Source organism: Macaca thibetana, chromosome 6, assembly GCF_024542745.1.
Source record: "Macaca thibetana thibetana isolate TM-01 chromosome 6, ASM2454274v1, whole genome shotgun sequence".
NCBI classification, from domain to species: Eukaryota; Metazoa; Chordata; class Mammalia; order Primates; family Cercopithecidae; genus Macaca; species Macaca thibetana.
In genome coordinates this window covers 133,263,854-133,280,417 of record NC_065583.1, presented here as the reverse complement: position 1 = coordinate 133,280,417, position 16,564 = coordinate 133,263,854, and the positions used below count along the sequence as shown (strand labels likewise).

The 16,564-nt window shown below is 44.0% G+C and overlaps 2 protein-coding genes across 9 annotated transcripts in view; both read right to left on the bottom strand.

Moving 5' to 3' along the window:
• The window catches only part of PDZD2 (PDZ domain containing 2), a 480,171-nt gene that overhangs the window by 115,974 nt on the left and 347,633 nt on the right, over window positions 1–16,564 (bottom strand). For all 3 annotated transcript variants that reach the window (XM_050793800.1, XM_050793801.1, XM_050793803.1), the window contains exon 3: window positions 10,193–10,694. In XM_050793800.1, coding sequence (XP_050649757.1) covers window positions 10,193–10,694 — 502 coding nt within the window. The remainder of the gene's footprint in view (window positions 1–10,192; window positions 10,695–16,564) is intronic.
• SUB1 (SUB1 regulator of transcription) overlaps window positions 1–16,564 on the bottom strand; it is a 731,929-nt gene that overhangs the window by 623,225 nt on the left and 92,140 nt on the right. The window lies entirely within an intron of this gene.

The following is a 16,564-nucleotide window of genomic DNA, read 5'->3' as shown; positions in this document are numbered from 1 at the left end:
CCAGAGGTCAGGAGTTCAAGACCAGCCTGTCCAACATGGTGAAATCCCATCTCTAAAAAAGATACAAAAAAAATTAGCCGGGCGTGGTGCTGGGCACCTGTAATCCCAGCTACTCAGGAGGCTGAGACAGGAGAATCGCTTGAACCTGGAAGGTGGAGGTGAACCTCCCCCCCCACACACACACAAAAACCCAAAAACAATAAATAAATAAATAAATAAACTAATCAATGTCTCTAAGCCATCTGATTGCTGATAGCCTTTCTGCCTTGGTTTATCCTCCGTTTGTCTGCTTGCTTCACTCAAGGACACACACATATGCTCACTGCAAAACCGTTGACTCTCCCAAGTCCTTAGCTATTTAGAGAAACGAAAGCAAAACCTTCTGAAGTGATTCACTTTGGGGTCTCACTTCAGACTCACCCCTGTAGTTCTTTTTAGCCTTAGGTATATGGGCCTGGCTCACAAGACATATGAAACAAAAGCCATTTTCATATGAAACAAATGACATATGACGTATGACATAGGAAACAACATAGGAAACAAAAGCCATCTGCTTTTAACATCCATCATGAAAAGTCCAATGGAACCATTAAGGTCCAACATGGACAAAGCCATCAGCCCCCTAGAAATAGGCAACCTGCCTGTTCAAGCTGCTTACAAAGGAGAAAGAATGTGTGGCATTTAGAAAATTTGAAATACACAGTCAGAAACTGAAATGAAACTTCATGCAACAGTAAAAAAAACAGATGTGGAGCAGTCATTGATGTGCAGCAATAGGAATGTCTGGGGAAATTATTAGCAGACAGAGACCTGTTTGGATCCCACACTCCTTCGGGTACCGCACCGTTCGGTGGGGTTCTGCTATCCCAGGAACAGACACTGGTGCCAACTATCTCCTCCATCCCCTGACCACAGTCAAATGAAGCCTGTCTGGCCAAATGTAACTTCAGAAGTCACTGGCTTACCACAGTAGTTCATGAACTTGTCAACGATCTCTATTTCATCCAATCACCTCATTTTGGACTCTACGGTTTCTGGTTTGCTGCCTCTGACCTCTGGAACCCCTTCCCCTTCCCCATTCAGAAACATCTTCCCTGGCCTTCTAAGTCTCTCATTGCTCTACTACTTCCAAAAAGCCACTCTTGAGGATCAGTACAGCCGCCAAGATGGCAACTTTCAACACTTCCAACGGGGCCCTTTGGCCTAGCAGATACCACTGAAAAGAACGGAATCAGGGATGTGCTGACTGGATGTTGTCCTGGCTTTCTGGGCCTCCCACGCCAGCATAGGGAACAGCCCTGTGGCTGCCTCACGGCACACGTGAGAGTAGGATGGTGGCTTTTTTTTTTTTTCCATGGAAGATATGTTCTGACTGCTGGGGTCTAGAAGATGAGTGTTTCTTCCAGGACAGAAAAGCCGTGGACCTGTTTCCCAAGAGCAACAGGGACCATTCTTAGAGTCCAGAAATAAGAAAATCTATTTGGGTTTTAGTGCAAATTAATAAAAACCTATCCATCCCCCTTACTAGTTTACGCCACCATTCTTTTCCCCTTTTCCCCTCCTCCTTGTCAAACAAAACATGTAAGTATGGTTAACGAAGGATGTGACAATACTAGGTACATTCCTTTCTAATTTTTAAATGCTTTTAGAAGTAGGACTTGTGACAAGAAACATGCAAAATGACGTTCATGGGAATAGAATATCAGCCTGAATGTATATATACACTGACCTAAGAGTTCAAGACACTTTCTATCAAGAGCACCCACATATCCACTCCATTTACCTGTCCCCAGCCGCCCCAAATCACAAAACTCGTTAAAAACAAAGTCATGCAAAACACGTAACAAATAAAATTGGCTTCAGAGGGCAGAAATCACCAGTCTGTAATATAGCCCTCAACGACACTAGTCAAGAAACAGACCTTCTTTTTTACTTTTATCCAATAACGTAGCTTTTTTTCTTTTTTTTTTTTTTCAAAATTGAAAGTAGGAAATAGGAGGGGAGTATCCAAAGAAATTAATGCAAGTTTCCTCACCTTGGAATTTCTGATCATTTAATGAAGGGAGTTCAGAGGACTACAAAGGAAGACACAAGCAGCAAGAAGTAAATGTTAGCAGTTTTTTTTGTTTGTCTTTGTTTTTCTTTTGAGACAGGGTCTCACTCTGGAGTGAGTGCTGGAGTGCAATGGTGCAATCTTGGCTCACTGCAACCTCTGCCTCTTGGGTTCAAGCGATTCTCCTGCCTCAGCCTCCTGAGTAGCTGGGATTACAGGTGCGCACCACCACATCCATTCAGCGAATTTTTGTATTATTAGCAGAGACAGGGTTTCACCATGTTGGCCAAGCTGGTCTCGAACTCCTGACCACTGGTGATCTGCCCACCTTGGCCTCCCAAAGTGCTGAGATTACAGGCGTGAGCCACCGTACCTGGCCCACAATTGTCAGTTTTAAATGTATTTGCCTACAGCAACGTTCAGTAAAAAATAAAACCAGTGTCTGACACTTAGTACGCTAAAACTTGTACTGGCCAAAAACTAACAGGCCAACTTAAATATAACGATATTAAGGATATTTCCAATTACCTCCTTTAACAATTCCACTTGGGTATCTGATATACACCTTAATACAATCAAAACTGGACTTTTTCCTCTCTTGCTCCTGGCTTTCCCATCTCAACGGGAACAGCATTATCCTCCACTCATGCTAAAGATGATCCACAAGCCAAAAGTCCATGAAGTATCTTTGATTCCTTCTGTTTTACCTCCCACATCTGAACCACAAGTACCATTTGTAGAGTCTAGTTCCAAAACAGATCCCACACCCACCGACTTCGGCTCATCTCCCCCGCCACCTCCCCCTTGTCAAAGTGACCAGCTCCAGTTTGGTCTCCCTTTCAACTTTTCACCTCCTACAATCCATGATCAAACTTCCGAGGGGAATGTTTAAAAAACACAGGCTGTGATGCACTCAGCATAAGCCCTCCAAAAACTTCCCACCGGACCAAGAATAAGGTTCAAACTACAAGGTGGCATATGCGAACCTCTGTAACGAGCCCCAACCACACCTCCTGAATCGTCTCCTAGTGCCCAGTGTCTTTTCTCCTGGAACACTCTATCATTCCTGCCTGAGGGCAGATGCTTTTGCTGGTTCTTCCCTGGGAACATTCTGCCCCAGACTGTGCAGGGCTGACCTTTTCTGACACTCAATCCTCAGCTCAAACATTGCCTCTTTACTGAGATCTTCCTGCTCTGACACCCAACATCAACCAGTGCCCTGCCCACTGACACTTCACCCTGTTTTATTTCATTGGCTCGTCAGCTTCTGACACTGTGATTCGTGGATTTGCTTATTTATTGTTTGTGGTATGCTGTAAACGCTGTGAGGTAAGAACATTGTCTGTCTTGCTTACCAACCAGTTCTCTAGCAGTTACAACAGTGTCTACCACATAATAATGATATCCCATAAATAGCACTGAAGGAACAAATATAGAATGTTTATCCACTAATCTTACGGTTCCATGACAGTCCTTGTGACTGAGGTTAAGAAGCTCACACAGATGGGAGATCTGTCTGTTTGCCAGTGTGTTCAATGTGTGAACCCTGGTCCAGTTGGAGAGACCGAGTTCTGCAACAGACCCTGTCTAGACAGATGGTTTGGGCATTTGTTTTCTTTTATATTAGCTAAAAGGGCAACGAGACTTTGTCAGCCTATTGAGAAAAAGCCAAACCCTGAAAAACTGGATGCTATGGAGTCTTCTGCACTAATGTTGTTGGAGTGTTACCCTTTCCTGTAAACTGCCAATTACTGTGTGAGTTCACACATGCATCCCTTCACTGAAGCCAACGAAGGGATTTATTTACCAAAACAGGAGCGTACATTAAAGGGAGCTGTCTCACAGCATTTAAATGACCTCATTACTGCTGGAACCAAAAAGAAAACTTTACAACAGCAACTTTGCCCCATATGTGAGAAGACACAATTCAACCAGAATCTTGCTACAGTAAGTGCTCCGGCTCTAGTTGCAAACCTTTCCTGAAACCGTTTACTTACACCTTCTTATTCAGAATGATCAGTAAGACATGGGTGAGCATAATGTCAGAGCTGGAAGTCCCTTAGTCATCAGACCAAAATGCTTAGTTTATAGGTGAGAAAACAGAAAGCCAAAGAAAGGCCGCAACAACCTGAAGGCCACAGTGCTGGAGATGGCAGAACTGAGGCAGGAACTCAGGGTCCCATCTCCCAGGACTAGTACTCTTGGGGCATTCATAAATATCTACAAGGCACTGAGCTAAGATGGGAAACAAAGACAAAGAAGGCCCCGCCCTGTACTATTCACAATAGCAAAGATATAGAATCAACCTAAATATCTATCAATGGCTGACTGGATAAAGAAAACGTGGTATACACCAGGCCAGGCGTGGTGGCTCATGTCTGTAATGCTGGCACTTTGGGAGGCTGAGGTGGGCAGATCACTAGAGGTCAGGAGTTCGAGGCCAGCCTGGCCAACATGGTGAAACCCCTTCTCTACTAAAAATACAAAAAATTAGCTGGGCATGGTGGCATGTACCTATAGTCCCAGCTATTTGGGAGGCTGAGGCAGGATAATTGCTTGAACCCGGGAGGCAGAGGTTGTAATGAGCTGAGGTTGCGCCACTGAACTCCAGCCTGGGCGACAGAGTGAAACTTCATCGCAAAAAAAAAAGAAAAAAAAAAAAAAAAGAAAATGTGATATATACCATAGAATACTCCTCAGTCATAAAACAGAATGAAATCATGTCTTTTGCAGCAACATGGATGGAACCAAAGGCCATTACCTTCAGTGAAATAACTCAGGACACAAAGTCAAATACTCCATGTTCTCACTCCTAAGTGGGAGGTGAACAATGGGTGCCCATGCAGAGTGGAATAATAGACACTGGAGACTGGAAAAGGGGGAAGCGGGGTGAGAGCTGAAAAATTATCTACTGAGTACAATGTTCACTATTCAGGTGATGGGTACGTTAAAGCCTGAACTTCATCACTATGTAATATATGCGTTGAAGAAATCTGCACCTCCATCCCCCAAATATATAAAACATTTTTAAAAAATCAAAGGCTCTGCTCTTAGGCTACTGGGGACACAACGAGCCAAATGGTAATTGGAATACGTGGGGCTCGGGCATGAATGAAGGCCAGCAGAGGGTACCGCAGGAGACAGAGGAGGAGATGGCTAACCACAGAGCAGGTGGCAGGAATGTCACGGAGGCCTTCTAGAGGAGGGTGTCTTGAGGCTTGGTCCCCCAGGAAAGGTAGAAGCTAAGCGACACAGGAGAGGGAAGAAGAAACCAGGTAGTGAGTGCAGCACTCGCAAAGGCTCAGAGGTGACAGTAAGTATGGCTTTTGAAAAAGCTTGCAGTGAATTCACTCCAAATCAGGGAGGAAGAAAGCATAAGAAACTGGACATCAGGGATAGCTTCCAGATGGGGGTTAGTTACCAGAAAGGACAGGCCATGAGAAGCTTTCAACTTTCAGCCCTACCCCCATCTTCTGGAGTCAGGGGAGAAATGCTGGAGTTTGAGTTAACAAATCATCATGCCTTCGGGATGAAGCCTTCATACAAATTCCTAGAGTATGGGGTTCAGAGAGCTTCCAGGTTGGTGAATACATCCACGTGCCAGAAGGGTGACGTACTCCCCTCACCCCCACCCTCCTCCACAGGGACAGAAGCTCCTGTGCTGGGAACCCTCCGGACCTCACTTTATGCAATTCTTCATCTGTATTCTTTATTATATAATAAACTAGTAAAGGCAAAAAAGAAAAAAAGAAAGCAGTGAGAGATGGACGCAGACAGTTAAGCAGGAATCAGATAATAAAGGGCCTCGAATGACTGACAAGGTGTTTGGTAACAACCATGAAGGCAAAGTGGACCCACCAAACAGGTTTCAGCCAGTGTGTGTGTGTGCACGCACATGTATGTTGTGCACCTATGTGCATGTGTGTGAGTAATGAGATGTGCTGTTTAGAAAGGTCCCTCTGGTGGCAGTTGGGACAGTGGATGAATGGGATAGGAATGGGGGCGATGTCCCAGGTAGGGGAGTACTATGACAGCCCAGGGGCGAAATGAAAGCAGCCTAGCCCTGACCTGAAGTTATGGGAGTAAAGAGAGAGGGAGGGTGAGCTGCAGGATTTCAAAAGGAGCTACAGTTGACAGAACTTGGTGATTGACCGAACATGGCAGAAGGGAGCAGGAAGTGCTTCAGGTGACTCCAAGATGACCAGCTGTCCCGGTCTCCCTAGGACGGAGGGTTTCCCAGGATTTTCAGTGAGAAACCAGGGGAAGTTCTAGACAAACCAGGATGGTTGGTCACCCCATTGAATCTCATCAAACTTCCAGCTTGGGCAAACTTTGGGGACCGGGAGACCTAGAGCATTGGAGTGGGTTCAGTGCTATGGGAAAGGGATGCGCTAAGTTTTAGGCATGATGTGAAATATCCAACATGGAGACATCCTGCAGGCAGTGGGCACAAAATTCAGGGGGCTCAGGAGAGAGCTGAGGGCTGAGACACAGACTTGGGAGATGTCACCAGGTAGGACAATGTAAGTTTGCCCAGTGGCCATCAGGGCTCAGGAGAGAGCTGAAGGCTCACACACAGACTTGGGAGATGTTACCATGTAGGACAATGTGAGTTCACCCAGTGACCAAGGGGGCTTCCTGGAAAAGGACCATCCTCAGGCTGCCTCTGATGCAAACATGAGGGCTCATCAGGGAGATGTTCTGAGTGTGACGCTCCTTCTGAGTTTTCTACCCGTTTCTGCAGACGCAGATCCGGGTAGCCTGCATGAGACTCTGCTGAACCACTTACAGAGGAGGCATAGGAAAAGGGTCTGGTACTGTACAGGGTAGATTACGATTCCTAGGGAAATACTACAAATGTACCCATAGACATTCCCGCCAGTCATGAATAAACTGTCCTGCTTGGCAAGTGGTAGGGTTCTTTTTTTGTTATGTGACTACATTTGGTTGTATTCATTTTCAACATGTAGCATTACAAAAATACATTACGTTCTATATAAGCAGATTCGCAAAAAGTCTCATCTTAGAGCAGTAAAGATCTTTGCTAAGAAGATAATGAGGAACTTTGAACTCATGTGTAAAATAGTTTGTCTACGTCCTAGGAGATTCTGTTTCAGAGGATAAATCCAACTTTGCCTTTTTAAATAGTAATCTGCTTGTATATGTATTATTGTGAGTTAATGTTTTATAGAAAATACCATTTTTAAAAAAGAAAAATTTGTTTAAAGGAGATATATCTCCTGTTGCTCTATTAAGAGGGAACCGGATGAAGACTGAGGGTTTATTTTAATGGAACATTTTCTTAGAACAAGTAACAGTCTATGAAAAAGAAGTGCCTGACAAACAAAAATGGTCTGAATGCTTATGAGCTTTTCTGTCATTTATTAATTTTTTGCAGCTATATTAAATCATTATAAAGGCAGAAATGGAAAAATACTCACATGTTTAATCTCCCATTATTCAAATGGAACAAAATTTTCCCCCCTAAAGGCTTAAGAGGTAAATAGGCATTTTCTGTTTTTCTGGAAATTCCATTTTAGCATGACCTTGGTCTCTGTCCTGGAGTAAAAATAAAAATCCCAAGAACCTAAACAGTCTTGTGTGAAGGTCTGTTGGTTCCAATTCGGGTGCCACCAGAATGTGGGGGAAAGCTGTGAAAATCTACTTTTTGCCAACTGGGCAAGTGCACCTAATAAAGATAACTTTATGGTTGAACAGGGTGCTAAAATATTTGAGCCTGAGAAAACGTGTGGTCCATTCTGATTTACCAAGGCAAAAGGTATGACCTGGTGCCAAAACTCAGAATATGAATTATAAATAGTTACAAAGAATGCAAATTCCAGATGGCAAGTCTCCCCTTTCTATAGGCATACGGCTTTTTAAAAAATGCCCTAAAGGCAATGGATCACAGTTTGGTTGTTTTCACTCTTTCATTTATACCTCATAGGATGTTTGACCTTGAGCATAAAAACTAGGCAAAGGAACTCTGATATGTGTAGTCTTCAAATAGTGAATCCAGAAGTTCAATTTTAATTAAATTTATTACTAGAATTATTATGCTTAATTAAGGTGAGCAGAGGATGAGTAATCTCTTAAAAGTTTAGGTTTTGTTTGTTTTTGAGACAGTCTCACTCTGTTGCCCAGGATGAAGGTTAGTGGTGCGAGTCTTGGCTCACAGCAACCTCCGCCTCCCAGGTTCAAGTGATTCTCATGCCTCAGCCTCAGCCTCAGCCTCCCGAGTAGCTAGGATTACAGGCATGTGCAACCATGCCCAGCTAAGTTTTGTATTTTTAGTATTTTTGGTTTTGCCACGTTGGCCAGACTGGTATGAACTCCTGGCATCAAGGGATCCACTTGCCTCGGTCTCTCAAAGTTCTGGGATTATAGGCCTGAGCCACTGCACCTGGCCCTTTGTTTGTTTTAAAATCATTCCAAATTATTTCCACTGTGTCCTAGGTCAAATGAAGGCCTATTCTTTGGACTGTATGTGAGATTCAACCTTCTCTAGTGCTTTAAACCTTCAAATGATTAAGGGAGCCAATACCCACTACCTTATTTTGCTCACATTAGGCTTTCTGTGTATGCACAATCTAATCATTAGGGAAGAAATCCTATCAAGATAGAGTACGCACTGATAAGAAACACATTATAATACTTTCACAGCAATTAATTTGGAAGAGGTATATATTATAATCTTTTTTTTTGTCCTTAATCCTTTTTTGGGGGAACTCATGAAATTGGTAACAAATCATTGATGGAGACATCAATTTTTTTCTTAGTCACACATTCTATTTACAAATAATGCCTTCTCTGTGTCCAACTTTATGAAGGTCACCCCGCTCCTCAAATGAAGGAACATAACCTCTTGAGAGAGGGGTTACTGTAATGCTTTTCAACCCATTGTACATTTGGCTACAATGGCAGAAATCACACTTACTCCCAGGGCACCATTTCTCAGCAGACAAAACTCAACTTGATACTTTTTGGTTTGTTTTTTTGAGACAGGGTCTTGCTCTGTCACCCAGGATGAAGTGCAGTGGCGCAATCTTGGCTGTAACCTTTGCTTCCCAGACTCAAGCAATCCTCCCACTCAGGTCCCCAGCCAATTTTTTTGTATTTTTGGTAGAGACAGGGTTTCACCATGTTGCCCAGGTTAGTCTCACACTCCTGAGCTCAAGCAATCCACCATTCTTAGCCTCCCAAGGTGCTGGGACTACAGTCACCAGCCGCCACACCTGGCCTCAACGTAATACTCCTACACCCATTTTGATCTTTATAACTTTCTCTTTCATCCCTAAAGGTTGTCTCCTGAGTCAGAGAAGAAACCACTCAGCATACACATCGGTAATTTATCGTTTCAACTGCAGCCTGCAGGAATATCTAGGAAGATTCTTGGAATGAACATGTCTACCCTAAAGAAATGTAATTCTCATAAGATAGAATGTTGGTGATAATGAGGGAGACCATTTGAGGCTAGAAGCTTATCCCTTATCATTCAGAATACACCTAAAGGCAAAGCAGATGTGGTAACCAACCTTGACCCTCACAGCTGGATTTCATAGGATCAGAGATTTCTGTCAAGCTTCCAAACTTGCCTAGAATTCAGCAATGTAATAACACGATCCCAGGAAAACATCACTACTTTTGAACTGCTAAAAATAAAAGCAGATGCTTCCCTGTGTATTGAATACCCTTCCTGTGTAATACTGAGGCTTAGATGTTTGTGGTGTCAACTGCCATGAGGAATTCTTGGCCTTGCAGCAGCAATTCCACCGGTGACAGCAGCGATAAATAATGATGCAGCTAAGTACTTTATCTGGACCTCACATGACTCAAATTTTAACACAGAAGGCTTGAGTTTTCTACTTAGGATCACTTGACTAGCTCTTTATTTATGTAGGATAAAATGACTGGAGGTTTTTGTCATTCTCCTCCAATCACTTTTCTTAATGCATTTGTTGGCTTCTCAATGCGAGGTCACCTTAGGTCTATTTTTTAAACCTTAAAAGCAACTTCAAACAATATTTCTTTTAAAATTCTGGTTCTGAGCCCAGCTTGTATTTCCCACACGGGCTGGGCTGCAAAAACAAACAAACACAATACATAAAATTCTGGTCCCGTAATCAAACCAAACCTTACCTGTGCCAGGCAGTCGCTCGATTGGAAGTCCGTCTTCCCACCTTTTGAGAAGCGGCGTTTGTCATTGCTTGTGGTCAGAGGAGCATCTGTCTTTGGAATTCTATGCTCTGTCCCTCTGTCCACTTCTGACCTCTCTAGATGGGGTCCAGCCACCTCCTTGAGAGAATCTGGGCCATTTTCTAGCTGAAAGACATGGCCATTTCCAAGTTCAGGGTCAGGGCCGTTCTCCAACTCAGTGCTGGGGTCACTGGACACCTCACAGCCAATGCGGCCCTTGGATTCTTCAGGGGCCTTGTTGGCAGGAGGCCTGGAGATGACCCCAAACTTTCTGGTTCGTTTTCCCTTTTTCGCAGTTCGGTCACCCAGCTCCAAGGTAGGTGCTTCTCCTGGTTCAGAGCTGTTGCTACTGTTGCCATTATAAGTGGAGTGGGCTTTGTGCTTAAAGCGACGCAGCATGATCAGGTAGATAAAGCCGCCATTCCAGCACTGCTCAGCCAGGTAACTGCAACAGACAGAGAGGTGCCAGTTAGAACCCCATGCACCCTTCCTGGACAGCACAGCAGACAGAGGCATTCAAGGGTCCACCCAAGTGACAACAAGTCGGCCGATGGACTGAGGTATTGAGCTTCCTAAAGAGATTCACTACCCGATTCACTCTTTTAATCTGTCATAATTGATGCAAACAATTACTCTCAAACTCCCAAAACAAACACAAAACCCCATGAACTAGAAATGACTAATTTAAGTACCATAGGATCAGGAGTTGGAGAAGGATTTTCTAGGACCAGAGCCAATGCTAACATATCATTAAAAAATAAAACACTTCTTCACTGCCACCATTTCTTGCATCGGAATTATGCTAGGCTCCCATCCGTATAGTTCCAATGGAATGAAACTCTGAGTCCCCAGGGTAAAACATGGATAGAGTGGATTAGGGGAAGTATAAAGTTCTGCTCCTAGGAGCAAATCATCAACAGCACAACAACAGGAGCCTATGCCTCATGAGTAGGGGTAACAGCCAGTGACTGGTATTAAAAGCCAACTGATGGATGGGTACAGTGGCTCACACCTGTAATCCCAGCACTTTGGGAGGCCCAGTGGGCAGACTGCTTGAGCCCAGGGGTTTGAGACCAGCTTGGGCGACATAGTGAAACCCCATCTCTACTAAAAATGCAAAAATTAGTCCAGTGTGGTGGTCCGTGCCTCTGTAATCCCAGCTACTCGGGAGGCTGAGGTGGGAGGATCACTTGGGCCTGGGAGACAGAGGCTGCAGTGAACCGAGATCATGCCACTGCATTCCGGCCTGGGTGAGAGTGAGACCCTGTCCCCAAAAACACAAAACAAAACAAATAGGCAACTGGCTAAGTAGGCGCTGGTGGCAACCGTGCACTGTGTTGAATGAGGATCGGGCTCCTGTCTTGATAACAGTCCTAGTTTGGGCTGATCATAGCACACATGGAGTGTCATTTCCAGTCTGGACATCACATTAGGAGGAGCACTGACAATGTGGAAAACACATAGACAAAGGCGGACCAGGACAAAAGGCTGTTGGAGACCGTGTCAACCAGGAACAGTTGGAGGAATAAGAGACGCTCAGCATGGAGAAGACAAGGGTCAGGGTCAGCCGCTTTTTCATATGTGAGGGCTGGCAGATATTTAGAAGCAGGAAATAATATAAAGGAGATAAGGTATGTGAAGCATGACACATGATAACGGCTCCAGATCTTAAAGAACGATAAGAAAATACAACATCAAATGAAATGAGTAATTAGGGGTATTCAGGACCGGATCATCAAAGCTTTGGCAAAGAAAACCCTTGCACAAAGTCAGGAAACCAGGCTGGGCTGGACCCTCCACTTGTGCTACCTAAGATAAAGCAGCACAAATCCCTGACGAACCCAGGAAAACACCTTCCCCACTGGAATTGTGCCACATTCTACACATCACTCGTTCCTAAGCAAAAGTGTCAACAACCAAATCCTTCACAAATCAGATCTGCTTCTGGATCTTATACACCCACGCAGTAAAAGCCTGGGGCTACGTGCAACGCTGCCTCTGAAGAAATGATGACTGCAGGTAAATAGACATTAACGTGCCTTCTGTGATCTTGTCAGCAGGGAAATCAGACCTGAGAGCTGGGGCAGTCATTACATGACATGGGAAGGAGGCCAGGTCATAAAGGCCTCCTCTCATCTCATAGTGAGCTTTCACTGAGGTAGCAGGCAAGGGAGTGGGAAGGAGAGGTGACCACATGTGCTTGAAATGCACTAAATTCTGGCTCAAAGGCATATATTCCCCATACCTAATGGTCACATTAATTGAATGACAGTGACTGTCTAACTAAAGGAGAGAATAATTCTGAATTTTTGCTATGGAATAAAGTGAACAACAACAACAAAGGGACACTCATGACTCAAACATGAACCAAACTCAATAAAATCCTTCTTTGATCCCAGGCTAGAAACCATACATGTCTAAAACCAGACAGATAAAAGATACCATACAGACGCCAGGTCATCCTGTGAAATCCAGAGGGACAAAGAGGCATTAAGACCATCCATAAGGCCGGGTGCCGTAGCTCATGCCTGTAATCCTTGCACTTTGGGAGGCTGCGGCAGGAGGATAACCTGAGGTCAGGAGTTCCAGACCAGCCTGGCCAACATGGTGAAACCCTGTCTCTACTAAAAATACAAAAGTTAACCAGGTGCGGTGGTACGTGGCTGTAGTCTCAGTTGCTCAGAAGACTGAGGCACGAGAATCACTTGAACCCAAAAGGCAGAGGTTGCAGTGAGTTGAGACTGTGCCACTGCACTCCAGCCTGGGTGTTAGAGCAAGACTCCATCTCAAACAAACAAACAAACAAAACACCATCCACTAGTCTTGAAAATAAAAATTAAACCTGTCTCTCAGCACATTTTTTTTCTTTTTTTTTTTTTTTTTTTTTTTGAGACGGAGTCTCACTCTGTCACCAGGCTGGAGTACAGTGGCATGATGTTGGCTCACTGCGACCTCTGCCTCCCGAGTTCAAGTGAGTCTCCTGCCTCAGCCTCCCGAGTAGCTGGGACTATAGGCGTGTGCCAACACACCCAGTTAATTCTTGTATTTTTAGTAGAGACGGGTTTCACCATGTTGGCCACGATGGTCTTGATCTCTCGACCTTGTGATCTTCCTGCCTCAGCCTCCCAAAGTGCTGGGATTACAGGTGTGAGCCACCGTGCCCGGCACAATTTTTCCATAATGTATAGATTTCATTTCTTTGCATTGTAAACATTGTTTCCATAGTGGAAAAATCCACGGAAAGGTATAAAACCCTAAAAGTAGGTAGCTAGGCTGTATTTAAAATTTAAAATACACATGTGCTACTATTTAAAATACACGTGCTCAGATGTCATGAAAAAGAGTGCAGGGCATAAACACAAGACCAGATTGAAAGTGGGACACCCAAATCCTCATTCTGGCTTTGACCTAACCATTAAAACAATGGCAACTGTTTTCCATGACACCTGATAGCTGGGTCTTCCATCACTGATGAACAGATCAACAAATGTTGATATATCCATATAACAGAATATTATTTGTCAGTAAAAAGGAATAAATTATATGCTACAACATGGGTGAAACCTGGAAACATTATGCAAAGTGAAAGAAATCAGCCCACAAAAAGCTGTATGTTGTATGATTCCATTATATGACATGTCCAGAACAGGCAAATCCAGAGAGACAGAAAGATTAGCGCTTGCCAGGAGCTGGGGGAGAGGGGAATTGGGACTCACTGCTAATAGATCCAGGGTTTTGGGGGGGGTGAAGGAAATGTTCTGGAATTAGATAGTGGTGATGGTTGCACAACCTAGCACTAAAACTCACTGAAATGTACACTTTAAAGTGGTGAATTTTCTGTTATGTGAACTGTGTCTCAATTTTCAAAAAACAGTGAACATAGCATTATTGGGCAAATTTTGAGTTCATAGTGAATAGTATTATTATGGGCAAATTTTGAGTTCATTGTTTGAGTAGGTGCCTTATAGACACGATTTACCCAAGAACTGTCTTAACAGAAGATGAAAGTGCAACTTGGAAATATCAATCAGCTTGCCGAAGTTCACATCACTGCTGAGCAGCAGATCCAAACCTGCCTGATTCCAAAGCCCATCCTCTGCCCACTGTGCAATTCTCTTTACGTCACTGTCAACCCTGCACTTTAGTTTCCTCATCTGTAAAGTGAGGGTGTTAAAATGGATCATCTTGTTTGTTTTCACATTCTAATAATTGTGAACGCTAGTTTCCCAGGAAGAATTCTGGGAATAAGAGGAGTGAGCCATCCCAACAGTACTGATCTGGTACACAGCACAAAACATAAACCTGGAAAAAAAAAAAAATATATATATATATATATATATATATATTTTTTTTTTTTTTTAGACAGAGTCCCACTCTATTGCCCAGGCTGGAGTGCAATGGCATGATCTCAGCTCACTGCAACCTCCAACTCCTGGGTTCAAGGGGTTCTCCTACCTCACCCTCCCAAGTAGCTAGGATTACAGGTGACCACCACCACGCTCGGCTAATTTATTTGTATCTTAGTAGAGATGGGGTTTCACCATGTTGGCCAGGCTGGTCTGGAACTCCTGACCTCAGGTGATCCACCCACCTCAGGCTCCTAAAGTGCTGGAATTACAGGCGTGAGCTACTGCTCTTGGCCAGAAATACTAATTTTAGCTCCAAGCTGTCCTAGGCCTCCGAAACATTTATGATCATCCAGAAAAAGATTTAGCTTGGAGACAAAGTTCATTTAAAATAGCTTTTTGGGAATCTACTTTTTATTAAATATGTTAAATCTCTAAACAACACGAGGAGTGGTATGCAGAGACCTTTTCAGTATCAGAAAAGCTGGCCTATTGATTCAGAGTATAGGAACTTAAACATCTTTCTCCCCTGTACTCTCATGGAAGTTCCAAGAACCTTGGAAGGTGCCTGTGACTGAGACAGTATTTTACTTCTACTGCAGGGTCCATTCTTGGCAAAATGACAAAGCCAAGAGGAGTTTATCTTGAGTTCAGCACCATCTCCCTGTCCTCTCCAGCTTCCTGGCAATAAATAAGACCCTGTCACCTTAAAGGAACTGTATGACAGGTTATTTTATTCCTTCCCGGACACTGAATTTTCTAAGGTCTTCCTGCAGACAAAGGACAACGAATGAATTATGGATGCTGCAGCAAGCTGGTGAGAAAGAGACTTTAAGTAGGGGGTACTTTTCTCAGAATGCATTTTTTTTTTTTTTTTTGAGATGGAGTCTCGCTCTGTCGTCCAGGCTGGAGTGCAGTGGTACAATCTCAGCTCACTGCAAGCTCTGCCTCCTGGGTCCACGCCATCCTCCTGCCTCAGCCTCCCGAGTAGCTGGGACTACAGGCGTCCACCACCACGCCTGGTTAATTTTTTGTATTTTCAGTAGAGATGGGGTTTCACCGTGTTAGCCAGGATGGTCTCAATCTTCTGACCTCATGATCCACCTGCCTCGGCCTCCCAAAGTGCTAGGATTACAGGCGTGAGCCACCGCGCCCAGCCCAGAATTCTTTAAACCACCTTCAACATGAGGCCTCCACATTCTCTGTCCATGGGTATTTAAATGATTTACCTAAATTTTCCAGCCCCTTCTGACTAATTCATACACTCAAGTCCCTTTTTCTGTTCAGTAGGATTCTTACCCAACATTAAAATCATTACACTAAACTCTGAAGTCAGTATTTGAGAAAGAAATGGAATATAATCACGTCCTCTAGAAAAATAGAAGGCTTCCTCTCCATAAACAGGTATGATTAGTCTTTCAGACACTTCCTCCTTCACATATTTTTTTAATTTGCAATTTTCCTTTGGTGTGCAAAATTATTAATTAAGATTTATTTGACTTTGACCTTTGCAGGATAACTTTAAGACAAATGGAAAGACCAGGGTATCCAGAAGTGACGTTCTGAGTTCTAGCCTAGAACTTTCCCTTTGAAATCTATTGTAGTTCTGAGGGACACAGTATCGCTCCGTTGCCCAGGATGGAGTGCAATGGTGTGATCTCAGCTCACTGCAGCCTCCGCCTCCCAGTTTCAAGTGATTCTCCTGCCTCAGCCTCCCACGTAGCTTACAGGTGCACACCACCATGCCTAATTTTTTGTATTTTTAGTAGAGATGGAGTTTTGCCATGTTGGCCAGGCTGGTCTCGAACTCCTGGCCTCAAGTGATCGGCCCACCTCAGTCTCCCAAAGTCCTGGGATTACAGGAGTGAGCCACTGCGTCTGGCCAGTTGTAGCTCTTTACCTCACCAGACCTCTTCTGGACACATCACTTCCTCCTCCTTTTCCTGCAAAAGGTGCCTTATCTGAAAGA